The sequence below is a fragment of the Sarcophilus harrisii genome, chromosome 4, assembly GCF_902635505.1.
Source record: "Sarcophilus harrisii chromosome 4, mSarHar1.11, whole genome shotgun sequence".
NCBI classification, from domain to species: domain Eukaryota; kingdom Metazoa; phylum Chordata; class Mammalia; order Dasyuromorphia; family Dasyuridae; genus Sarcophilus; species Sarcophilus harrisii.
The window spans coordinates 272,913,457-272,940,715 of record NC_045429.1 but is presented as its reverse complement, the minus strand read 5'-3'; the positions used below and the strand labels follow the sequence as shown (position 1 = coordinate 272,940,715).

General features: G+C 37.4%; 1 protein-coding gene and 1 pseudogene across 1 annotated transcript; one reads left to right on the top strand and one right to left on the bottom strand.

The window, feature by feature from the left end:
• LOC116423609 overlaps positions 1-2,510 on the top strand; it is a 30,831-nt pseudogene extending 28,321 nt beyond the window's left edge.
• Positions 2,511-14,761: 12,251 nt separating this feature from the next.
• Positions 14,762-23,962, bottom strand: TREML1 (triggering receptor expressed on myeloid cells like 1). Its single transcript, XM_012549031.2, has 6 exons — positions 23,829-23,962; positions 22,978-23,307; positions 18,360-18,483; positions 16,130-16,215; positions 15,655-15,707; positions 14,762-15,253 (listed from the first exon to the last, which is right to left on the bottom strand). The coding sequence occupies exons 1-6, from the start codon at positions 23,869-23,871 to the stop codon at positions 14,951-14,953; spliced, it is 939 nt and encodes a 312-aa protein (XP_012404485.1). The 5' UTR covers positions 23,872-23,962; the 3' UTR covers positions 14,762-14,950.
• Between the last annotated feature and the right edge of the window lie 3,297 nt (positions 23,963-27,259).

Below are 27,259 nucleotides of genomic sequence, written 5' to 3'. Positions count from 1 at the left end.
CTCATAAAGGTAAAGTGACTTGTCTGTTGTTACACAGCTCTTAAATGTTAGAAATGAACTTTAAATAAGACCTTCTTGCTCTGAATCTAATTTTATCTTTGCCACATCATGATGACTTCTACAAGCAAGAAGACTGGTATTTGAGAGTGAGAATACTTTATCCCTCTGTTATCCCTCAGATTATCTCAGCCTATGTGGATTTCTCCCAGTTCTCCCAAAGCATGGGCTACACAAGGAAGAGTGACTGTGATATGAACTGATTGTAGTCCAGAGGAATAGCCAATGCACTGTTTCCAGAGAGGGCCTGCTGGTCACAGCTCAGCTCATGCAGGCTCTAACCTACAGCAAGCTTTGCCTTGGCCATCTTGACCAAAGAATTTAGTTCCATTCTATGTTTTCTAATCTTCTGTAGGTTATCAAACTCATGCAATGTGCAAACAGCTTAGCAAACCAGCGTTGGAATATCTGTCCTCTCAGTTCTCTTCAAATTTGCATTTCTGAAAAACAGGTATTAAGACTATATTACATTATCACATTCATTGTCTAAGGAGGGTGGATTGTCCCTAAGAATTAATTCCAGCCTAGAAGATGGAGATGAGGACGTAAGTTTCCCAGCCACCTGAGGAGATTTCATAGTAATATAGAGTGAGTGAGCCAATCAGGACTGCCCCAGTTCACTCAGCAGAACTTGCCCGTGAGTAAGTTAAATGATTTTTTCTGTTGTGCTGTATTTTTGTTTTTTTGGAGGAGATTTCAGAGCCTCTGAAAATAGTTATTTGCATTAGATTTTTACCAAAATATTTTTTTGTGGAGTATGAAATGAGAATCATATGACATTGGATTTAGATATCCTTGTGTAGAGGAGTAGAATATTTGATTTCTCAAGAATGTTCAGATTGCTTCTGGTTTGTGATATACCCTTTTTTCCATTCCCCAAGTGGTTCCAGTATCTCTTTTCAACAGATATAGCTTATGTGTCCATTTGCTAGAAAATTAGTGGGGCCTCATTTCTCAAAGTGATAGCGTCCTGGGCTTAGCCTGCTTCTGTTCTTCCTGCTTCGACTTACTGCTCTATGGTGAAGGTGAATGTCATCCTAAGATATGTGGTAAACATGGGAGGCATCAGGCTTCTGGCTGGGCTCTGTATATAAAACATGAAGAAGATCCCTTTTTTTTTTTTCCAACTTAATTAACTTTCTAGACTCTGAAGATTTAAAAGTGTAAGTCTTTAAAAATACATTATTCTTCAGGAATATCTCACCATTTAAAAATTGTCATGTTCAGATGACTTGAGTTACTTATCTTTCCTCAGGGCTGCTGTGTCTGTCCTTCAGTGAGTGCCCACGATTTATCCAGCAGTATGAACACAGCTATATCCTGTCTTCACAAAACAATGTCATGTTGGATGTCCATTCTTCTCTGGCTATGTGATAGTATGGGGCAATAGAACCTTAATCAGAGCTGGCTGGAGAGGGAAGGAATTCCTAAAGAGAGTCAGTTGTCCCACGCTTCTGCCCCTAGACCACTGAAAAATAGAGTCTTTTCCTAGGTTCTGTGAAGGATTATCCTTTGGGGGCTTTTAATTTTATAAATATTTACCAGAAAGATCTCATACATTTAACATGTCATTATCATGGGAATGGGACTGAAGGAGCAGTAGTGAGATAGAAGGTGAAGTAGTTAAAATTTAGGGTTGCAAATGTAAAAGGAAAAGTGAATGTCACTCTACCCCACCTCTGTTTTTAGCTTTTCTGTAAAAAGTCTCTTTAGCTCTCTCAATTTTGGTTGTGCCATGGAAATCTCACCACTTGGTACCTGAAAGATACCTCTAAGTTAGAGGAATGAGGACTAGTTCAGTGTTTTATCTGAGAGCTGTGAAGGAGGGCATAGGAAAAGCTGATAACAGTGGCATTCTCTCCCCAGATTTGCCCAACACCATCAATGGGACCTATATGAGCACAGCTTCTCTAAATCCCGCCAGCTAGTGGACAGGACAAATGCCTCCCTGTTTGGTACCCATGGTTTTATTCAGTTCTTAGAGTGCCAGGTGATGGCCTTCCAAAAAGTCACAGAAGATGCATTCAAGCACATACCAAAGACTCGTATTCAAACACTCAAGGTGACCCCTTCCTATTGTTCATATCTCCTTCTTCTCACCAAATCACATCCATCCTTTTTTTCCAAGAAATAGCATTAGTTTTTTTATTAGCTCCTAATAGATGTCATTATATAATAACAAGAAAAGAAACTAAAGCCTTTGCTTGACTGATTTTGAATCAAATTAATGATAGTCTTTAAGATCTCAGATTATATCAGATTATACAAATTTACAGGTAAATGATACCCCTGAGTTCATCAAGTCTAATTTCTATCCAAATAATACTATCTATAATCCACCAGCTACATATCTCAGTGGATAGAGTGTTGATCCAAGAGTTAAGAGAAACTGAGTTCAAATCCAACCTTACTAGCTATAACCCCTGGACAAGTTGTTTCACCTTGTTTGCCTCAGTTTCCTCATGTGTAAAATGAGCTGGAGAAGGAAATGGCAAACCACTCTAGAACATCTCTATCAAGAAAACCCCAAATAAGATCATGAAGAGTAGAACATGACTGAAATGACTAAACAATAATAACCACTGTAGTAAGTAAGTGGTCACTCAACCTGCCCAAAGACCTCTAAAGATAAAGATTGCCTCCCCAAGCATCCTATTTTAGGCAACATATTGTAACATAATTCATTGAATAAAAACATGCTTCCTTCGAAATTCTAAAACTAGTTCCACTTTTAGAATAAACCTAATTCAAGTCTTATTTTCTTCAGGCTAAATCCATTTCTATGATCCAGTAGAATAGTTTGTCACCTTACCATTCTGTTCTCATGTTGAAATTCTCCATTTTGACAACATAATGTTTAAAATATAGGAATCAGAACTGGATACAAACTATTTATGTGATCTGATTCAGTTTCCATAGTAATGATATAGCATTTAATATAGTCTTCAGCCAAATGAGTTTTTAAGCAGCTATATTGTACTACCAATTCTTAGTAAATTTGCAGATAACTAAATATACCAAATTATTTTCTTGTTTTAAATTTAAAAAAAAATTTAACTCACAATATTTTACTCTACAAATATCAAAACAAGAGATTATATATGGAATGGTGAACTTACATTTGTAAGTTTTTCAAAGTATATATTAAATTTGACATCATAATAAAGTTTTTTTTTGTCAGCTTTCCCTTCTAAGCTTCCTTCTTTTTGTATATATTTTTAAATGCTGCTTTAATGCTCTTTTCTTTCTCTTCATCTTTTTTTTTATCACTTTCCCTTTTTCTCACATAGAAACTGTATCTTTTAATTAATAAGTATAGTCTAGAAAAACAAAATAGACATGTAGTCTGTGTCTCTAAATATATTTTTCTTTCTTCAGCTCCAGTCTTATCACTCTCTGTCAATAGGTAGAAAGTGTACTTCATTTTCATTTTTCTGAAGAAATGGTTGGGGAACTGAATATTTTGAAATTTTTCAAAGTTGTTTTCCTGTACATGCTTGTGGTCATATAAATTGTTCTGGTTCTGTTGGCTATCAATACATTTTCCCAGATTTTTTCTGAATCTGCCATAGTCTTCATTTCATATGTCATTGCATTAATATACCAAAATTTGTTCAACCATTTTATAATTGGTAGGTACCCACATTGTTTCTAGTTCTTTGCTACAACATTAAGTGTCACTATGAATATTTTTGTACATATAGTATTTTTCTGTGTTTTTGACCTATTTGGGGGCATTTATTAAATGCTTTTTTTATTATAATAACTTTTTATTGACAGAACCCATGCCAGGGTAATTTTTTTACAACATTATCCCTTACACTCACTTCTGTTCCAATTTTTCCCCTCTCTCCCTCCACCCCCTCCCCTAGATGGCAAGCAGTCCTATATATGTTAAATATGTCGCAGTATATCCTGGATACAATATATGTGTGCAGAACTGAACAGTTCTCTAGTTGCACAGGAAGAATTGGATTCAGAAGGTATAAATAACCCAGAAAGAAAAACAAAAATGCAAACAGTTTACATTCATTTCCCAGTGTTCTTTCTTTGGGTGTAGCTGCTTCTGTCCATCATTGATCAATTGGAACTGAGTTAGATTTTCTCTTTGTCAAAGAAATCCACTTCCATCAGAATACATCCTCATACAGTATTGTTGTTGAAGTATATAATGATCTCCTGGTTCTGCTCATTTCACTCAGCATCAGTTCATGTAAACCTCTCCAAGCCTCTCTGTATTCATCCTGCTGGTCATTTCTTATAGAACAATAATATTCCATAACATTCATATACCACAATTTACCCAACCATTCTCCAATTGAGGGGCATCCATTCAGTTTCCAGTTTCTAGCCACTACAAACAGGGCTGCCACAAACATTTTGGCACATACAGGTCCCTTTCCCTTCTTTAGTATCTCTTTGGGATATACGTCCAGTAGTAGCTCTGCTGGATCAAAGGGTATGCACAGTTTGATAACTTTTTGGGCATAATTCCAGATTGTTCTCCAGAATGGTTGGATACATTCATAATCTCACCCAACAATGCATCAGTGTCCCAGTTTTCCCGCATCCTCTCCAACACTCATCATTATTTTTTCCTGTCATCTTAGCTAATCTGACAGGTGTGTAGTGGTATCTCAGAGTTGTCTTAATTTGCATTTCTCTGATCAATAGTGATTTGGAACACTCTTTCATATGAGTGGTAATATTTGAAATTAAATGCTTAATATATGCCAGACACTGTACTAATAAGCATTGTAAATATGAAGAAAGGCAAAAAATAGCCTCTGCTAACAAATAGCTCACAGTCTCATAGGAGAGAGAGTGATGCAAATAACAAACAAGATATACAAGGTATTCTAAAAGTCTTAGTGTTGTTTTAAGCTTTAACAAGAAGCTTTAGTAACTTCTTATATTGTAGGGACTGTCTAGTGAATAGCATTGAGGAGGAGGAAATACCAAAAGAATGGGTTTTCCTGTGTGTAGTCCAAAGTCAGCTGGGAGCTGGAAATCAAGCCATTTGAGTCTAAATCATGAATAATTCTTAAAAAAAAAAAAAAAAAGCTTAGAAGGTGATGCAGGCTTGTATGATTCTGAGTCTATTCATTCAAGTCTTGGTGAATATTAATTCTTAAGCTTTAATAGCTTAAAACTCTTAAGACTTTTGGGATACCTTTATAAGGAACAAATTAGAGTAAATCTCTAAGGGAAGGTGCTAAGATTAAGGAGGTCTGGGAAAAGCTTGTAAAAGTGGGATTACAGCTGAGACATGAAGGAAACGGGAGATGAAGGTGATGAGGAAGAAAATACCAGACATGAGAAACAGACAATAAAAATGCCAAGAGCAGGAAAATGGAGTGTCTTATGGCTAAGAGGCCAGTGTTACTGTATCACAAATTACATGGGGGTTGTCGTTAGGCAATCACAATGTCATGAAATTTACGTGAAAACCAAGTTTATTACAAGAGAAATGAACAATCATGTGGAACCCAACAGGTTCACAGTCCTTAGAGACTATATTTTTTATAATAGCTGGTTGAAGGGAGGAGGGGATACCAGGAAGAGGTATGACTCAGAAAGGGAAATGGTGCAACAAAAGTAGAGAAAAAGACAAGACCACTCCCCAAGACAGGAACATGATGATGGCAACAGCTGCATTCTTTTTTTCCTGGAAACTGCTAGACTATGAAGATACAGTCTGTCTGCTTATCTGCAAAGGACCCCAGCTGCACAAGCATTATCCCACACAGGTTATTGCTATCTTACCTGTCAAGGACAAACAAGGAGTTCAGCTTGGGATGCAACAACAAATTATGTTGGCTTCATCCTTTAAAAAAATTTTTTTTATTAAAGCTTTTTATTTTTCAAAACACATGCATGGACAATTCTTCAACATTAGCCCTTACAAAACTCTGTGTTCCAATTTTCCTCCCTTTCCCCACACCCTCTCCTAGATGGGAAGTAGTCCAATATATGTTAAACATAGTAGAAATATGTTAAATCCAATATATGCATACATATTTATATAATTACTGTGCTGTACAAGAAAAAAAGAGAAGCAAAATAAAATGCAAGCAAACAAGTGAAATACTATGTTGTGAACCACACTCAGTTCCCACAGTCCTCTCTCTGGGTGTATATAATTCTCTTCATCACTGAACAAGTGGAACTGGTTTGCATCATCTCATTGTTGAAGAAAGCCATGTCCATCAAAATTGATCATTGTATATCTTCTTGTTGCCATGTATAATGATCTCCTGGTTCTGTTCATTTCATTTAGCATCAGTTCATGTAAGTCTCTCCAGGCCTTTGTGAAATCATCCTGCTGGTCATTTCTTACACAACAATAATATTCCATAACATTCATATACCACAGATTTACCCAACCATTCTCCAACTGATGGGCATCTGCTCAGTTTCCAGTTTCTGGCCACTACAAAAAGGGCTGCCACAAATGTTCTTGCACATGTGGGTCCCTTTTCCTTTAAGATCTCTTTGGGACATAAGCCCAATAGAAACAATGCTGGATCAAAGGGTATGCACAGTTTGATAACTTTTTGAGCATCGAGAACTTCATCCTTAACACATTCAGGGTCTCCTGCATGCTCTAGTTCCAGTGTTTTGGAAAATGTGACAATTCAAGATAATTTCAAGAGACTCCTTAACAGAGTGAATATTGTATGAAAACACTAGAAAGGAAGAAGCTGGGTCACAAAGGGCTTTAAAAGTCAGAGAATTTGACATTTATTCTCGGAGGCAATAGGGAACCATGGGAATTTATTGAAAAGCAGTTATATACATAATGGGCTTGTTCTAAGAGGACCACTCTGACAGTTGAGTAGAAGATGGACTAGAATGAGAATTAGTGGCAGACAAACCAATCAGCAGGATACTGCAATTAGATATAAGGTAATGAAAACCAACTCCAGGGTGATTGGAGTGTAGATGGTGCTTTTATGAGGGGTGTCACAAAGGCAAAAATATGATTTGACAGTCAGGATATGAAGAGTAAAAGATTGAAAAAGATTCCAGAATAACATTTAAGCTGTGACTGAGAAAAGAGTAAGTGCCCTTAACAATAGTGGTAAAGTTCAGAAGAGGAAAATATTTGGGAGAAAAGATATATTCTGTAGTTATATTGAATGTAATTTCACATTTCTTTTGCCTATTTTTTTTTATAATATATAGAAAAACCAATTATTTTGACAGGTTTGTTTTATAGCTTGATACTTTATTGAAGTTATATTAACTTTTTAGTTATATCTCCAGTATTGTCCAAATAAACTATCATATTTAAAAAGTGATAATTTTATATTTTCTTTGACTATATTTTATTAAATTATTTTACTTGACTTACTGTAATATAGCATTTCTAGAATTATGTAAAATAATAGTGGTGACAATGTATATCATTGATTTATTCCTGATTTTATCAGACAGGTCCTTTATTACTAATACAGTTTTTTTTGTTTGTAGCTAAGGCAGTCGGGGTTAAGTGATTTGTCCAGGGTCACACAGCTAGGAATGTTAAGCATCTGAGGCCAGGTCCTCCTGACTTCAGGGCTAGTGTTCTATCCATTGTGTCACCTAGCTGCCCCTAACTCTTAATTCTTGATATAAACTCATTCTGCTTATAGTGTATAATTTTTAAAAATAAATTTTGTTTCCATATCTATTGCCTAAGTCCATATGAACTGCTTTCAAGTCTTCCTGTCTCTTTCTGTTCTGTAACACAGGGGGTACATACATGGATAACATATATACAGACAGAACATACATATATATAAATATATACAAATATTCATATATAAACATAACAAAAGAAAGAATAAACAAGTGATCATAATTAAAACCTTTTTTTACTGTCTAAACTTAGCATGATAGGAATAAAACTTATTTCTGTGACCCTTAATGAACCTTTTTTGTATGAGTTTTGCTTTTTTTAATTGTGCTTTTTTCACTCAACCATATGCAAGTAGTCTTTGTGTTTATTACTTATGACACATTTATTAAAATGTGTTCAGTTATTTCTGATCCATCAGAGAGATATTTCCAGCATTATTGTAATTATATCTGTTAGGAATATTTTTGCACAGATGGATTGGATTTTTTCCTATTAATAAATTCAGAGCATAATCTTTGTACTAATATCACCAGTTCCATGGGAATAAACATTTTATAACTTTTATTCTATAATTCTTTGTTTCTTTCTGAAAGAATCAATTAACAAATTCAACAGCAATATGTAATAATATTCCTGATTTCCCACAACCAGGCAAGCATCGGCTATTGATCAGGGATATTCCCAACTTTGATTAACTTAGTGAAGAGAATTTGTTTTGCTCTTCTCCCTTCGAAGGGTATGGGGAATTCTGTTGATTTTTTTTTTTTTTTTTGATTCATTATGACTGTAATTGAACTAGTTGGCTCAGATTATTTCTTGAAGAACTATTGTGAAAGAAACAATCTTTTTGCTAGTCTTTAGAAGAGATATCATGTTTGGCATTTTGGTAACTTTGCCATTTTCCCCTTTTTCCTTTTCAGAGAACAGACAGAAATAATAAATCTAAGAATAGACCTTGGCCTAAAGATAGGAATGTTGGTATTGGGGGTTACAAATGACTGCCTTGGGGCAAAGGCACAGGTTGCTCCCAAGTAATCTGAGTATTCCTAGATCTCAAATTCTTGGACTCTGGTGTCTGGATTTAGCTCTGGTGACTCAGTAGCAAGATCACAAATGCTCTCAATACATAGCCGCAATGGAGGGAAACACATGATCTAAGTGGGAATCCCAATATTCCTGAATCCCAATCTCTTGTACAGAGGAAGGGGAAGTTCCCTGACAAAACAATCCTAGAAATCAATCTTCTAGAAAGAAAACATCTTCCTAGGCAATGTCAGCAGATTTCTTTTTTCGAGGAAAAAAATAAGAATTTCTAGTTATTACTGTTCTCTTAGAGAAAGAAATAAAAAGAGGGAAAGAATTCCTGGATAGTAGTAGCCTAATGGAGAAAAAAATTAGAAGATGCATATGTTCTCTCTCTTCTTTGAGATCAAGAAAGAACATGGGGGAAACAAAAATCTGGATTTTTCCCTTTGATATTGCTGTGATACTCTGACACTGTAGGTCCAAGGACACATACTCTCTTAGTTGTCCCAGATGTATTTCCCTTTTGGAGGAAGTCTTAAGTTGTATCTTAAAGGTTTGATGTCTGCCTAAATTTCCTGATTGAAAAAGGTTCTCCCTGAAAGGTTAAAAGATTGCTTTGCTAGCAGCCCTGATTTTTTTTCCCTTCCAAAGGCTCTTGGAAATTGCAAGGGCTAGAGAAGGATTTTTTTCAACTTTTTTCACTCACAACCTTTTTAGCCTGATAAATTTTATGTGATCTCAGGTATATAGATATATAAATCAAACATTTACTGATTTTGAACCCCCCCACACACAATTACAAGACCCCCATGTGGGGTCACAAACCACAGGTTAAAAATCTGGGAGTACTGTATAGTTGTGAGAAAAGGTGAGGGAATTGTAGCAATTTTTCATGGGCTTCTATGATTTTTTTTTAATACAATGTTGTCTTATATAGGTTATATAATATCTTGAATACTTATGCTTGAACTGTGGATTCTTTTATGCACAAGGTTGAAGTTCTAAATAGGGAATGATATTTGAGCTATATTTTGGGATTTCCAAATGGCATTGAGGGTAAAATAGATCAAAGTAGTGATTTGGAGGACTTTCCCCAAGATTTGGCCTACAAACAGAAATAATGGCATTTGGGAAGGCACAAAGTTATTAATCTGTGCCCTTTGATCTAGTAGTATATCTCCTAGGCTACAGAGGGCCACAGATAGTGGGGGAACTCTGGGTAAGGTATAAGACCCTTTAGCCAAGAGGAAACCCCCTGACAATATCTGGTTTGGCTCCCCATTTCCCTTGGTTTCACACTTTTTCCTGAGAAGTCAAGAAGAGCCTGACTACCTGTGTCCTACTTGAAGCAAGGATACTTACAGCAGGGTGTTTACTCAGTGTGATTGATGAGATAATGGTTCTCTAGTTCACATATACTTAGTACTTTGTATGGTGATGTAATGTTTCTATAGTTAGCACATGCTCAATGTGCTATAGTGATATAATCATACTAAGGTATTTAAGGGCTGAGAGGACTGGAGAAGAGAGTGTGTGTGCTTGAGCTCAACTCCAGACTCCAGACTCCAGACTCCAGACTCCAGACTCTAGATTACAGATTATAGACTCCAGAATCCATCCTTGACTATGCTCATGGTGGCTCTCCTGCCTTCAGCACTTCTCTTCCTAAGACCAAAGCTTGGCCCAAGATCCTCCAGAGAGCTAATCCAGACAGTATATTTTGGCATCCCAATTTGGGGGTTCTAGAAAGCACACAACACTAGGCATATACCCAAACAAGATCAAAGAAAAGGGAAAATCATCCATATGTACACAGATATCTGTGGTATCTCTTTTTGTGTGTGTGCAAAGTAAGGGACTCATCAATTAGAAAATAGCTGAATGAATTTTTGTTTATGAATTTGAAGGTATACAATTATGGTAAAATATTGGATTTCAGTGAAATCTGTGAAGATATATATAAACAGATACAAAGTAAAAGGAGTAGAACCATGAGAATAATTTATATAATAGCAACAATATTTTAAAGATAAACAACTTTGAAACACAAGTCTAATCAATGTAATAAACAATCACAGTTGCTATCCACTCCAGAGAGATTGAGCTGAGGGACTCATTAAAAACAAACCTTTTCCCTTTCCACTTTATTTTCCTCTTTCCCTTTTTCACTCCTTCCCTTACATTCCCTTTTCCCCTTTCCTTTTCATTTACTTGACATGACTATTGGGGGAATTTGTTTTGCTTGACTATACATATTTTATAATATATTTTGTTTTTCTTCATTTTTCATTGAGTAAAAGAGGGGAGAGAAAATTTGGAAACAAAATTAAATTTAAGAGAAAAAGAATGGTTCTCATTTGTTTATGGTGTTTGTTCGTTCTCCAAAAGGGCCATTACATCATGGTTATGTGGACATGCAAGTGAATTGGATTAAGTGATAAAGGGTTATATAAAGTTATCAGCCTCACTTTATTCTCTGGAACCCAACTGGATTCACTGGCAACAGAAAAGATCAGGATAACTGGAGATAGCTCTGAATGCAATGTCCTTTTTAAACTGAGGTCTTTTAACAAGTCTCAGTTTGAGGCAATGCTCATTCAGTGATTAAAGGTAGGTAAGAATTGAAGCAAAGAATGGCTTCTCTTGCCAAATTCAAAAAAATCCAACCTGGGAGGGGAAGACCCTCAAGGTTTCTGGCCAAAACAGAAACAATGGCGTTTGGGAAGGCACAAGGGAGCACCCATAGAAGGTGGCTTTTGAACTGAGTCAATGAAGGAAGCAAAGAATTCTAAGAGGTAAGGAAGCATTTGAGGCAAGTTGGGGGGACGGTGAGTGCAAAGGCACAGTGAAGAGATGGAGTATCCTGTGTGAGGATCCCCAGTAGATGGTCAAACAATATGAGCAAACAGTTCAGAAAGGAAAAATTGCAAATTATTAAAAGCCATGTGAAAGAATACTCCAAATCACTAACAGGAGAAATGAATTATCAAAACAGCTGGGTCATTTGGCAAAGATGACAAAAGATGGTAATAGTCAATGTTAGAAGAGTTGTGGGAAAATAGGCACTCTAATCCTCCACTGGTATAGCTGTGAATCAGTTGAAACTATTTGGGAAACCAATTTAGAATCATGTAAATAAAGTGACTAAGATAACTATTCCTATTCTTTGACCTAGATATTCTAATTATTAAGTTTATACCTGAAGGAGTTCAATGAAAAGAAATCCATGTGTCCCAAATATTTACAGCAGTGCTTTTTGGGGTAGCAAAGAATTGGAAAAGCTACAGTTGCTATGATGACTTTCACCAAATCAGGGTTCCAAAGGGACTTAATATTTTTTGAATGAATAAATACATTAATGCTAACAATATAAGGATTTTCTTTGTCTACTCAGGGAGTTTCCAACTCATGCTAATGCAAGGAGATGGTCCAGAGTAGCAGATAGTTCAGAAGTCATTTCTATTTCTGGTGTGTGCCAAGTGGTTTTAGGACAACTATAGATTTACACTCAGTTCTATTTTACTTAGCAATTCCTTTGAGCACACATAAAAGGAAAGGATATGTGTGTTTGGAGGGAGGAAGACAAGAAAGCATATAAGGAGACCAGCTTAGGATCGCAAATTTCAATAGGAGTTCGTTCCATGTATGATCATGTGCCAACAATAACACAACCTTTATCTTTATATTCTAAAGCCTATTCAATTTGCTAGTATACAAGGAAATCAATAGGGAGCATATAAAAGAGAAATTAAAACAGGATGGGAGATGAAGTGAGACATTTCCCCTTATACCACTGTTTCCATCCAAGTATCACATAACTAAAGCTGTGTATCAGATAGTTTACAGTGTTATCTTTGATGACCCAAAGCTTGTTATGGGCCAGAACTTGAAACAAGGTGTTAAGTCAGTGGAATGGATAGAGACTTATGTACTTAGTTCACATCTTTAGAGTTCACACCTTTAAGAGAGTTCACACATTAGAGTTCACACCTTTAAGAGAGTTCACACATTAGAGCTCACACCTTTAAAAGAGTTCACACTTTAGAGTTCACACCTTTAGAGAGCTTATATAAGCTAGAAGCCTCCAGGAAGGGGAGGACACTTTGGGAGATTCACAAGTCAGGATTCAGTGGAGGAGATTCACAAGTCACAGCTCCCACAATCCCACTCTCGGAGGAGGAGTCAATCTTTGAGTTCATTCACACCTCTATAAGAGCATAGAAAAGGACAAGGTCACTAGAAGCTCTTGAAGCCTCAGCCAGGAGTCAGTTGGGGAGATTGAGAAGCTAGGATTTAGAGAGAGAGAGCAAGAGGCTGAAGCTGGCAGAGACAAAAGACTAGCGGCAAGAGCTCTTGGAACCAAGGAGAGGGATAGGCCTCTAAAAAAGTTAACTGGGCTATTTTGGAAAAAGACAATAAAGGATCTGAACTTTTAACTCCTGGCTGCATTTGAGGTGATTATTACACAAAACTGAAACTAAGGCTGCCTCCAGAAGCCCCCCAAGAAACCTGTCCCCAGAGAACGATTATATTATTAGAGTTGTTGGGTAGTGGATAGATATCTCTATCTACTTATCTCAATGAAAACATGCAGCCTATGTTCTATCAAAGCCCTTCCTGACTTCAGAGTTCCCATCAGAGGGACCTAGAGTACCCTGCCTTTGCCTGTTTTTAAAAACAGCAGCACTGATCTTAGAGAATAACCCTCATGCTTTCCACTTACTGAACAAGGCTCTCCATTCTTTGGATTGGTGGAGACAACTTCAAGTGCCTTGACCCAATAGAATGTAAATTCCTTGAGGACAAGAATTGATTTTTTTTTTTTTGGGGGGGGGGGTTGTTTTTGTTTTTAATCTTTGTAGTCCTAGAACTTCTTATCACAGTGCTCTTTGTACATAGTAGGTAAATTCTTGTTGGGTTGAATTGAATTGGATTGGAATTCCTGGGCCTGTGGGAGGATTGTATCCCTAAATGCTTTTATTCACAGCACTTAAGTCTCTTCTCCTGCCACTTAGTACCATAGATATTTTTAAATTAATTATTTTCACAAGAAACTCTTGAGATTCACATTAGCGGCCTCCCAACTCAGGACTCATTCCTAGTTCATCTGAATTGAAATCTGGCCTCAAGACACCAGCTTTGTGACTCTGGGCAAGTCCCTTAACCCTGTTTACTTCAGTTTCTTCATCATAAATGAGTTGGAGAAGCAAATGCAAACCATTTCAGTATCTTTGCCAAAAAAAAAAAATACACAAGAGGTCATGAAGAGTCGGGAATGACAGGAAACGACTGAACAACACACACATATGTATATATGGAGGTACATGGAGACATTGAGACCTAATCTTAAGGTGGCCCCGACCCATTAGCCCTATAAACAGAAACTATCCTTGTAACAATCACTAGGTTCATCCACTGAATCTTCTCTGAGGGTTTGCTACCACGGGTGCACATGGAGTCACACACATACACACACACACACACACACACACACACATACACACACACACATTACACACACAACAGAGAAAATGGAGTAGGGAAAGAAAGGTCTACCTCACAGGATTCTGGGAAAGACTCCTGTCCCAATGGAAAGAACATTTGATTTCTCTACCATCTTCAAACCTATCCAGGTTCTTTCTTGAAGCCAGTTGGGGTTTGTTGAATTTATAACTGGGTGGTAAGATTATTGAGGCACCAGAATGGGACAGGGTAATTCACTGAAAGGAACTTTGGACTTGAGATGAGACTTGAGGTTGATCCATAGCACAGACAGTAGGTAGTTATGCTCCTTAGAATCATTCATTTAACTAGGAATCAAAATCAGGACTCGATTTGAAGTTCTGAGTTTCTTCCAACTTTAGTTTTCCCATCTAATCACAAGAAATTTTTGTGCTACCTCCCTCACAGGGTTGTTAGAAAAGAATTCTTGGAATCAAAGCACTATAAAAATGGAAGTTATCTGATGATGATGTTTATCATCATTGCTGTGGGTCAACAGTCATCTCTGGGCCTGAATGTTCTTATTTCTGAAATGATAGAATTAGAATAGACAATTACCAAGAATTTATTAAGCCTCTACTATATGCCAGACACTGTGCTAGGGTCTGGAAATACAAATATATGGGCTCCTCTCAAGGAGTTTACATTTTAACAAAGAGACAAGAGCTCGATATACTTTGGTTCTGTGATATGAGGTGGACAGAGCCAGACCACAAGAATGATACTCCTATGCACATACTTTCATGGAGTAGTCAGGGTAGGTAATGAATTAGACTGGTTCTGGAGGTCAGTTTGCTCTTGATCAAGTTGAGTGAGGACCTCTCCAGCCTCAGCTCCTGGGGGAAAGACAACAGTCGCATATGTCACAGGCTTAGAGCTGAAATGGACCTTGGGTTCCAATTTAGTTGGAGGAGGTGGAGGTGGTGGCTTTCCTGTTGGGGGACCTAAAGGCGGATTTGTGTAGGTAGTATCATCTAAGGAGGGTGGGGTCTCCAGCTTAACAAAAGGTATAGTTGATGTCTCTTCTGCAGGTGTCCAGGTATCCTGAAATGGCAGTAGACAAAAAAAAATTATGCAATGTTTCACCTATCCCACAGAAGGGAGTAAAATGGGATACCAAGCCTGGATAAGTCTTAGAAATATAGTTAAGAATATCTCTTGTCCTTTTTGATCAATTAAATAGCATACCACCCTTTCTAGATCTTGGGAAGTAGATAGGATATAGTTTTTTGGGCAGGGGGAAGTCCAGATATATAAGACTGCCTCAGAGTGGGAATGAACAGCAACAGTGCAAATAGTAATCATTGTTCAGGTCTGTGGAGTTGGGTATGGGACCAGTGAGTTCTGAATCTCAGGTCACCTCTTCACCTTCCGGACTTCTAGTTTCACTCAGTGATAAGACCATAGGGAAGATGTGGTATTGTGAACACAGAGAGGTCTCTTACCAAGGCTGGTGCTTCACTGTTTTGGGATCGCCCACAAATGTTCAGTTTGCCTCCTGGAAAGACAGATGGGAACTCATTTTTCTCTTGGTCCTTTTCTTCAGATCTACTCAACATCTCCTCCTACATAAACTCTTTCCCTAAGCATGTGCTACTGGCTATCCCTAAACCCCTTTCCCCACTTTCTTTAGATCCACTAATCCTTCTCCTTCAATCCCTCTCAGCTGTCTTTCACTTTTCACTTACAGCCTTCTTTACTTCACTTGTTGATCTACCCTTAGTACTATCACCACCCTTTCTCAAATCTTCCTCTCTTTTCAAACTCATAAAGAAAAAGCCCAACTGGAGCAGCTTTTTGATGTAATAGTGAGGTGAAAGCCAAGCCATAGGCCTGGCTTATTTTAACCTGGGAAAGATGACTATTGAATGTTACCTTAGTAAAACAAGAATGAAATAAAGAAATGGGGAGGACACTTACCTCTCCTTCCAGCCATCACAGCCAACACCACAGCAGCCACAAGTAGCAGGCTCAGGAGAAGTACAGAACCCCAGATCAAGGGAATGCTAAAGGACAAAAATGTGGTGAACTCAGCCTTTGGGCCTAAAGATGGTTAAAGATAGATTCAAGAGAAGCCTTAGTATCAGAGATTTCTGCAGGACAAGGACAACAGGAGTCTTCAGAGAGCTCTTAGTCATAGCTTAGTTCTTGACAAAGACATGGAGAAGAAGGCAAGCTGCTTTGGATCATTCACAGGGTCTCCAGGTTGAGGGGTTTTTGAAACTTTTTATACTTTACAACTCATATTCTTTGCAGTCCAATGACATTAGTCTCTGCTGTTTCTCAAACAATAAACTCCACCTGCAACTGGCATTTTCTCTGTCTGTCCCCCATACCCAAAATGTTCTTCATCTCAGCCTCCTGACTTTTCTGGTTTTTTTCAAGTCTCTCTTAAAATCTCACCTTCTACAGGAAGTCTTTCCTCATTTCATTTTAATTCTGGTATCTTCTTTCTGTTGATTATCTTCAATTTCTGTATAAAGTTATCTGCATGTTGTGTCCCCCATTGAACTCCTTGAGAAAAGGGACTATCTTATGCTTTTTTTTAATTCCCAGAATTTAGCTCTGAGCCTGGTACAAAGTAGGTACTTTATCAATGTTTCATGACTGAATTATTGACTTCTTTATTACTTTCCTGTATTAATTAGTCAGCTGGGAAAAGGGACCTCAGTCTGATCCATCAGATTTAGTTCCGAAGAGAGAACAATGTCTCTTTTTTGGGTTTTATTTGGTTCTTAGGGGACAAGGGACATAGTCACTGAGTGACTCAGTCCTTCCATACCTTCGACCACCCTGGTATGACAGCAAACTTTGCTGCCTGGGCACCAGTCCAGATCTAGTATTGCATAGTATATTTCAAGCTAGAGATACTCAAAACTCAATTTGTCCAAAATTGAACTTATCTTTCTATTTACCTAGCCACCACTTAATTCAACTCCCCCATCACCTTTTGTTTAGACTATTGTGATCAATAATCTGTTGATAAATAACAGCTAGCTTTCAAGAAAGAACAATAGCTGTAAAAAACAAATTTTTAAATTTAATCACATTATAACATTTCCTCCATTACTTTCTTGTCTAGGCAACCAACAAAGCAATAAGTAAATCTCTGATTTGTAGCATTTGTTGATTTTTGAGGCACAGGTGCTCTAAATTTTTAGAGCTAAAATTTTAATGATCTCTCTACGTTCTGTATGAACTGGCTCTTACATTCTTCTAATTGTGATAGTCTCCTAATTTGTCTTCCTACTTCAAATCTCTCAACACCCCAATTCATCTTACATATATCTGCTAAAGTGATTTTTTTCCTTCCAACCAGATCACCCACCTACTCAATTTACTCCAGTGGCTCACTAATTCTTGGCTCTGTGATAAAATATATACTTCTGTTTTAAAGTTCTTCACAACCTGGTCCTCTTCTAATTTTCAGCATCATTACATATTACTTACTATATATTACTATAGTAGACTGTTAAGTGGTATAGTGGATACAGCAGGAAGATGTGAGTTCAAATCTAGTCTCAGACACTTATTATCAAGTTCTTAGACAAGTCATTGAACCTCTGCATGCCTAAGGTTCCTCATCAGTAAAATGGGGATATTAACAGCTCCTATCTCACAGTGTTGTTATGATCAAATTCAATTATATTTATAAAGTTCCTGTCACATAGTAGACAATTATGATGATGATGATGGTAGTTTATTATTATATTACAAATTATTCCCCTTTCTACACTCTGCTGTTCAGCCCAATTGGCTTTCTCTGTTCCTCATATACAATTCCATCTCTCCTTCCTTTATATATACTGTCTCCTCTACCTGGAATGTATTCTTTCCTTACCTTTACTTTACAAAATCTCTCTTTCCTTCAGGATGCAGCTTAAATATCACCTTTTATAGAAAGCCATTCTCCTCCCATCTTTGTTGATGCATTCTCTCTTTAACTATCTTATATTTAACTATCTTGTATTAATTCTGTCCATCCTTATGTATATATGTAATAGGAGAAAATAGAATCTATCTCCCTATAGAATGGAAGCTCCTTGAGGATAGGGATTGTATCATTTTTTTGTCTGCATCCCCAGCATCTAGCCTAGTACACCATAGTGACTTTAATAAATTCTTGTTAATTGATTGATTGATATAGTACCTCCAATCTTCTCTGTTGGGCTCCATGGGGCTGAAGGTTGGGCTGCTTTCAGGATATCCCATAGGAGCTAAAGTCAAAGTTTCTCCCAAATAGTCTCCATCGTCCTCTTCATCCTGCCTTGATCCTGAGGAGCCATACATCCCACCCACCCCCCAAAGAGAGAGGAATTGGTTAATTGATTGAGTACATGTAGACCCTACAACTGGAAAAGGCCTGGAGGGCTAATGGTGGAAAGATGGGGAGGTAGTGAGGATATAAATAAGGAGGCAGTAGGGTTTAAGGTTGGAAAAAACAAACTATATATAGGTTTTGTGATTAAGGTGAGTTGTAGTAAACATTCTTAAAATTACTTTTTAAAACAAATTCAATTGAATAGGTAGGAAGAGATGCTTGCATATATAAACTTTCACAGGCTACTAGGGATACCTCAGGCTTTTGGGGAAGATAGGGTTGGGATAGGTGTGATGGATAAAGCTGGGCTATGGAGGAACTGAAGCAAAATCTGTTGTGTTCCAATTTTGACTCGTTATTCTGTTAAACTCAATTTATTATATGTTGCTAATGGATTATTAAATGCTATCTAAGTACATGCCTTGGGACAAAGCTCAAGCTGCTGTATGCCAGGTATGACTATGAGAAAATGGAGAAGATTGTTAAGGACAGAGGTAAGCAGGTAGAAAGATGATAAATCCAGAGGTGGAAAAGCTAGAGCAGAAATAGGGACAGCTTGAGCAGAGCTGAATTGTCCACAGACATGGTTGGCACTGTGTCCAATGAAAACCAAAAATCTATAAAAATATTACCATTTGAAATTTTACTGAATAAGAACTGCAACTAAGATCTGTTACTGAATATAACAAAGATCTTTTATTGAGTGTGTGTGTATGTAGGAGGGAGAGAAGTAGTCTAGAGTTGTGATTTCAATGAGATGTTGAATTCTTGATAAGAAAAGTTCCCCTACCCTTACAGATCAGTAAGTATTCTGCAACTTAGGGACTTAGGAGCAACTTTGTGTATATATATATATATATATATATATATATATATACATACACACATATGTATATAAACATATATATGTGTATGTATCTACTTCTCTATATATCTCTCTATGTGTGTATATATATATACATATATATGTATATGCATGTATATATGTGGCTATGTGTATACACATGTCTGTATAGTTTTCTAGACCTATTTTACTTAAAGCCACTGCCTGATTGGGAATTCTTTATATTGATATAATCTTGGATTCTTACATCAACACATGCACATACATTCCTTAGATAAAACACAGACTTAAATTTTGTACTGGATTTGCAATTACTTGTTATAGGAAACTCTTGATCAGAAAACTCCTTTCATCAATGGAGATCTGCAGCCACCTACAACTTTCAGCCTTAAAGAGTTACCTGGGACACTGAGAGGTAAGTTACTTTCCCAGGATTACATAGTCAAGATGTGTCCAAGGTGGTGCTTCTAACTCTGGGACTAGCTCTCTATTCATTATGTTGTGCTAAATATGTATGTATATGCAGATAAATATAAATATCATATAGCTATAAAGATGCAACTATGTTTACATCTGTGTGTCTATATATGATTAGTGTATGCACAAATAAAAGATAGACACAATACCCAAAGAATTTAAAAATACATCAATTAAAAGTCAGCCCACTCTACTACACACGTTGGAAACCAATTGAGGTTACTCCTGGGCTTCTCTTCCTCTTCTCTCATCCATCCAACATCCCATAGAAATTTATTATGGCTTGGATTCCCTCTGTTAATGTTGGTGTAGTAAGAAAAATGTTAGATTCGGAATCAGAACAAACTCCAATTTTGTCACTTACTGCCTGCCTCAATTTCCTTATTTGTAAAATTAGGAATAGGACTTCAAGCTCTAAATCTATGACCTCACCCACATCATGCAATCTCTTTCCTTATTCAGAAAAACTGAACTCTGGTAGGGAAGGGAAGCAATGTCCTCAACAAACTGAGGCATCAAACCCTACAATATTAAGGAAGAGGGATGGAAATTAGATAAATTTAGGATGATGAAATAATTGTGCAAGAAAAGAACCCTAGAATGCTCAAACTGTAAGAAACCTTAGATATCACCAAAGCCTAATTTCCTTATTTTAAAGATGAAAAAACTAAGACTCAGAGAAAGAGAAGTAGTTATTCCCTTAGGTTCCTATAATACATGAACATTTTTATGGGGTAGTCATGTTTATTTTAGGGGCAACTAGGTGGTACAATGGATAGAGTACTGGGCCTAAAATTAGGAAGACCTGAATTCAAATGTGGCCTCAGATATTTACTACCTGTGTGACCCTGAGTAAGTCACTTTACCCTGTTTGCCTTAGCTCACTGGAGAAGAAAATAACAAAACACTCCCAATATTCTTGTCAAGAAAACTCCAGTAAGAGTATAATCCATGGAGTCATGAAGAGTTAGACACAACTGAACAATATGTTTATTTTATTTCTAAGAATGTTTAAAAATAATACATGAATCCTCCTCATCATGATTTCAGAAAGGCCTGCAGAGACTTACATGAATTGATACTAAGTGAAGTGAGTAGAAGGAAGAGAACATTGTACATAGCAACAAGATTATGTAATGATTAACTGGCATAGACTTGGCTCATTTCAACAGTAAAGTGATTCAGTCCAATTCCAATAAACTTGTGATGAAGAGAGCCATCTGCATCCAGAGAGAGGACTACAGGAATTGAATACAGATCACAACATAATATTTTCACCTTAGTTGTTACTGTTGTTTGTTTGCTTTTTTTTTTTTTTTCTTTTCTCTCTCTCTCTCTCTCTCTCTCTCTCTCTCTCTCTCTCTTTTTGGCTTTTTGATCTGATTTATGTTTAGAAGAACTGCACATGTTTAACCTATATTGGATTACTTGCTCTCTGTGAAAGTGGGGTGAGGATGGGAGGGAGAAAAATTTGGAACACAAGGTTTTGCAAGGGTGAATGTTGAAAACTATCTCTGCATGTATTTTGAAATGTAAAAAATTATTATTAAAAAAATTTTTTAAGAATCTTCCCCATTCCCATGACATAAATTCTAGAGGCCCCTGTTACTAAAACAAATTCAACCATGTACCAGGTTCTCCCTGCCCATTTTCTTTCCAACCTTCCTTTTCAACAACATTTCAGTTCTTAGAAGAACAGATTTAGAGCTAAGCATTATTTGAATCCTTTCATTTAAATATGATGAAACTAAGATCTAGAGTGGTTAAAATTACATAAGATTTAAATCTAGATACCATTTCCAATGCCTTTTGGGGTCATTTAATTGGATTTAATTAGATGCCAATAATCTGAATATTTCTCTCCACTTTTAGGGCTCCCATGTCCATTAGCCCAAGGATCCTTTCCCCCAGGATCTCATTTCCAGTCCTATGAAATATACCACATTTGTCTCCACTCTACACTATTCCCTCCTCCTAAGAATGGATCACTCGTTATATGTATCCAACAGATCTTATCCATCTAATTCTTGACCCACCCTGATTCTACCATAAAATATATATATGTGATTTCAAAATTTCATAAGTATAGGCAGGATATTTCTTTATTGTTATTCATTTATTTTAGTTGTTTCCAACATTTGGTGATCCCATGTGGGGTTTTCTTGGCAGAAATACTAGAGTGGTTTGCCATTTCCTTCTCCAGCTCATTTTACAGATAAGAACACTGAGATAACAGGGTTAAGTGACTTGCTCAGGGTTATGCAATTAAGAAGTAATTGAGGCCAGTTGGATATCTTTCTGATTCCACATCCTGGGTTCTATCCACTCATCTTCCCCTAGTTACACAATGGCAATTTATTGAAAAGCACTTAAGGATTTAACAATTCAGCATTCTGAATTCATTATGACTTGCATATATACATACTTCCTATACACATACACATAAATTCATTTTTAAAAGATAAAATTGTACATTTTAAATAAAAAAGGATTAAAACTCAAACTCCCCACTAGAGACAAGCTGAGAAAATTCATATCCCCCCTATCTTTGCAGAGGGTGGGGGACTATAGGTGTGGATTATTGAATACACTGTCAAACATGGCTGACACATTTGTCAGGATCTTACAGGTTATCTAATCCAACTCTATGTCTCTATTTTGCAATTAAGGAAACTGAAACCTAGAAAAGTTTAAAAAAAAAAAAAAAAAGTAAAAAGTCATATAGGTAGTTAATAGCAGATTAAGGATTTAAACCCAGGTTTCCTTAACTCCAGATCAGGTGCTTAGTATACCACATAACACTGCTTTAAAAAATAATAATAATTCCTGAATTTAAAAAGAAAAATTGTTCTATGTTGAAAATATTGATTAGAGGAAAATATGCTGGGGAGGATGGGAGAGGCCAGAGAGGAAAGTATGTTCCCTTGTATTCAGATGACTGAGGATTTAGCTCAGTGTCAGAGACCAACAACTTATCTGGGTCTCACCACCCAGAGTGACTTCCTCCCCTTGGAGAGGCAGGAAAGGATATTATCATCTTCTTCCCATGACTTGCCATTGGGAGGCACCCTCAAAGGGATCTAAGAGTCATGGTTACCAAATTAAAAGTGTCTTCCCAATACTCACCTGGAGAAGATACTTGCAGAATAAATGTGTTCAGGGGTCGGAGCCCCGTGCTTGTCTCCACCATGCAGCCGTATTTGCCAGAATCCTCCACCTGCACATCATTCATCACCACTTCCAGTAAGCCTTCACCCAAGTCAGTGAGGTAGGCCTTTTTACTACCTGGCCTTCTCCTGTCCACAGCCGAGGTGACAAGCGGTTGGCATTTCACCATCAAGAATTGACACCACACCTTCCGGGCCCGGGCATCCTCTGGGTCATAGTGGCACTGCAGGGATACTGAACTACCGGCTGTGGTCTGTAGTACTTCAGGAGCATCTTCTGCCCTGCAACCTGAGGGAGAAAGAGGGCATAGTGTGGGTAGGTGGTACACCTTGCACCCATAGGCACCCCTAGGCACAATGGTACTAGGGAAAGGCAAGACTGATCTCTCTTTCCCTTCTGACCTTAGGAGGTTGAATGGATAATACTCTATAACTGGAAGGGACCTTAGAGATATCTGAGGCAGGAATTTTTCTCTCCCTTCCTTCCTCCCTCTCTGTCTCTGTCTCTCTGTCTCTTTCAGTATATGTGTAATCCCTATTTAGAATAGTGATTTTAAATGCATAAAATAAAATGTACATGATTGCCAAGGAAAACAATTATTAAAATGAAGGAAAAGAAAAAATTTTTACATTCAATTTCATGGTCCCCCTGAAATCTGCCTCATAGACTAGATTAAGAATCTCTGATCTAAGGAGCCAAAAAGGGCAAGAGGCTGCCTAGGACATCAGTGCCAAGTAGTACCATGGGGGTATCTGACCTAGGAGGTCCCCTTTCCAATGAGAGAGTATCCAGCCCCCTTCAGACCTTACCTGTCATACCCAGGAGAAAAAGTAAGAGTAGGGTGAAGCTCATGGTGGGACAAACTAGAGGCTCCACTGTCCAGGGAACAGACTAAGCTCAGAGACTCAGTCCAGAGAATGATAGAGGGCTCTCCCAGATGCAGGAAATGCTTTCTCAGTGTATAGTCACATGGGTCTCCCAGTGACCAAAGTAGGGGCAGCTCACCAAAATATAATAAAGAGGAGCAAGAGGCAAAGAGGCTGATAGGTACTTCCATTGAGTCAAGATGGGGGCAGGAGCGGAGAAGATGTCATGTTGAATCAATTTGCCAGCTCTCCTCAGTCTCTCTTTACAACATTTCTGAAACTTTATTAGTCCAGCCCTTCATCACCTCCCACCTGGACTATTGTAAAATAGCCAAATGGTCTCTTTGCTTCTAGGATTTTCAATCCATACTATCAAATCAATATTCTTAAAGCACAAGGTTGACCATGTTACACTCCTACTCAAGAAGCCCCAGTGGTTCCCTATTTTTCTAGGATCAAAAACAAACTTCCATTTGACATTTAAAGCTCTTCATAATCTAGCTACGGGTTCCTACCTTGCTAGATTTATTGATTATATTTTACTCTACTTTCCATATTCCAGCTACATTGACTCGATTGTTCTTCTTGTGCTGTAATTTTATTTCCCCCTTGATAACTACACATTTTATGGCAGAAATGTTCTCTTTTCTCAACTCCAATTCTTGGAGCTACTATTGCCCTTCAAAATTCTATTCAAATTCCACCCCATTCTTTTTGATTTCTCTAATTGTTATTAATTCTCAAATTCCATCTTGTAATTACTTATCTGTGTACATGCTGTAGCATTCCTCCCACTCCCCATCCAATCCTTGACACAGAGACATGGAAGCTTCTTGACAGTTCCAGAATGCCTTACTTTTGTCTTTGTACATCCAGTGGCTAGCATGATGAGTGGAACAGTTAATATATGTGAGTTATTATATATATATGTTAATAGTTAATTACTATTTTAATTAAATTAATTAAAAACTTTTTTGGTTGATTGACAATTTTTCTAAGTCCAAATCTTTCTTTCTGAAATGATTAAAGAATCCTAAAATATCAGAGTTAAGACTCTTAGAGATCATCTAGTACAATCCCTCCTTCAGTCCCATTCCCTCCCTTAATCAAAGTTAGTCCCTGTAGCTACTTCAATGAATTAGTGGCAAAACTGGGATGAGATCCCAGAAGATTTGTGGCAACTTGAAAATAGGGGAAGAGAGAAATTGGGGTCTTGAAATGATATACTTCTAGGATATCAGTGCTCAGAAATACCTTAGAGACCATTTCATCTTAGAAAAGATGAAACTTTGATAAGGAAATGGGATGTCCCTTCTTCCTCATCACAGAAACTAGTTAGTCAGCTGATTGGGGCAGTGGATATAGTTCCAGGGCTGATGGCTCTCAGGTTGATTCCAGATTTGGTTGTGAGTTTTCATTATTCTTATAAAGGACTTGCTTGTTAGTTTCTCAGAGGGGAGGTGACAGTCTCAGTCCCTTCTTCACCAACTTCCACAAGTTTCCCCTACTATCTCTCCAGTCAAGAAAACAAAAACAAAACAAACAAAAAAACTGGGGAGAGATGAGGTGTGGAGGAAGAGGAAAGATAACAATTGTTCCCTTTAAATAGAGACTCTGGCATTTTTTCCCCTTCACCCCCTGCACTTGCCAATACCTACCAGATCTATGGTCTCCTCTCGCCCAACTCTCTCTGAAAAGTCTGGTTACAAAATGATAAATGTTGGAGGGGATATGGGAATACAGAGGCACCAATGCTCTGTGGAGAAGTGAGAAATTAGTCTAGGCATTCTAGAAGAAAAGTCCTTCACAATTTAGCTCTCTCCCCCCCTTTCTAGTCTTCTTCTACCTTATTCCTTATCCCTTGTACTCTGTGATCCAGTAACACTGGACTCCTTGAAATTCCTTACATAAAACACTCCATCTCTCAAATACATTTCTCTCCCTCCTCATCTCTGCCTCATGGCTTTCCTGGCTTCCTTCTAGTACCAGCCAAAAATCTTATCTTCAATAAGAAGCTTTTCCTGATCTTCCTTAATCCTAGTGTCTTCCTCCTGTTAATTATTTCCAGTTGATGCTATATACATTTTGTTTGAATCTGGATGATTGAGAAAATGCTGCTGTGAACTTCTACATGAAGATCAAAATAGAGGAAAAGTTCTTATGGATGTAAAAAATGATCCTTATAGCTGCACTTTAAAAAATTACAACAAAGAATTTGAAGGAATGTAGATGCTCATTGTTTGGACAAATTGTGGTCTATTAATATAACAGTATTATTGATGAGATTAGTGGCAGGTTCAAGGTTCAGGGAACCAAATAAAGAGGTTCAGGGTTGTGTCCCCAAATGATGAGGTTTGGTGTAGGGTCCTCTCGATTCCCCTAGGATTCAGCACAGGGTAGGAAGTTGTGGGACCTCCTTCTGGCAGTGCAGAGGTTCTTCATAAAGGAATTTATGAACCCGAAAAACTAGACAGGTAAAAGAAGTTTATTTTTGGCACTGGGAAGTCAGCCTTTGCTATGCATGAACAGAAAGACTGAATTCCTTGGTGGCAAGGTCCTGACCTTGCCAAAAGTAAAGTTTCTAGTAGAGAAATCCCAATCCTCCACAGAAAGGTATGAAGTTTTGTTAGGGAAATAGGTGAGAAAGAAATAAAGAGAGGGTAATGCTGAAAGAGAATGTCATTTCAGTGGGCAGAGAGTTGTAGCTTATGCCAAGGAGAGAGAGGTTTCTTGGCATAGCATGGCATGGCATGGCATGTTAGGTCCTCTGCAAGGACTGAACCCCAAGTTGGCTCTTTTTATAATAGAAGCCTTAACTAGCAGCTCTTGATGGGGACTGGGTGCAGTTTGAGCTGGAATCAGAATAGAGAATCTTGGAATTGAATGAGTATCTCTGGACTAATCTCCAGAAAGCTTAATCAGTAGTGAGTGTTATCAGTGGGGGTGGTGCTCTTCTCTCAGGGTAACAGAATGAAGCTGTTTATCCTGTTTCCCTCTGGGTGGAGTTTTTTACTGAGGCCAGAATTTAAGGTTTGAAGGAGTTTCAGAAAGAGAGTTTCAGGGTCGCCCTTTCAGTTTCAGGGTCCCCTTGTCATTATCATGCTTTAAACATAATGAATATGAATCATAAGAATTGAAAGAGATTTTAGATGCTATAAATTCATTTAAAAAATGAAAAATTTGAAAAAACGGAAATTAACTGAGGTTAGTTGACTTTCTCTGGTTGAAGCAGTATTTGAACCCATATCTTATTCCAAATCTAACACTTTATGTGCATTACATCATTTTTCTATTCTGAAGAAGTCAGAGAAAGATAGATATATATATATATATATATATATATATATATATATATATATAAACTGATATGTAGT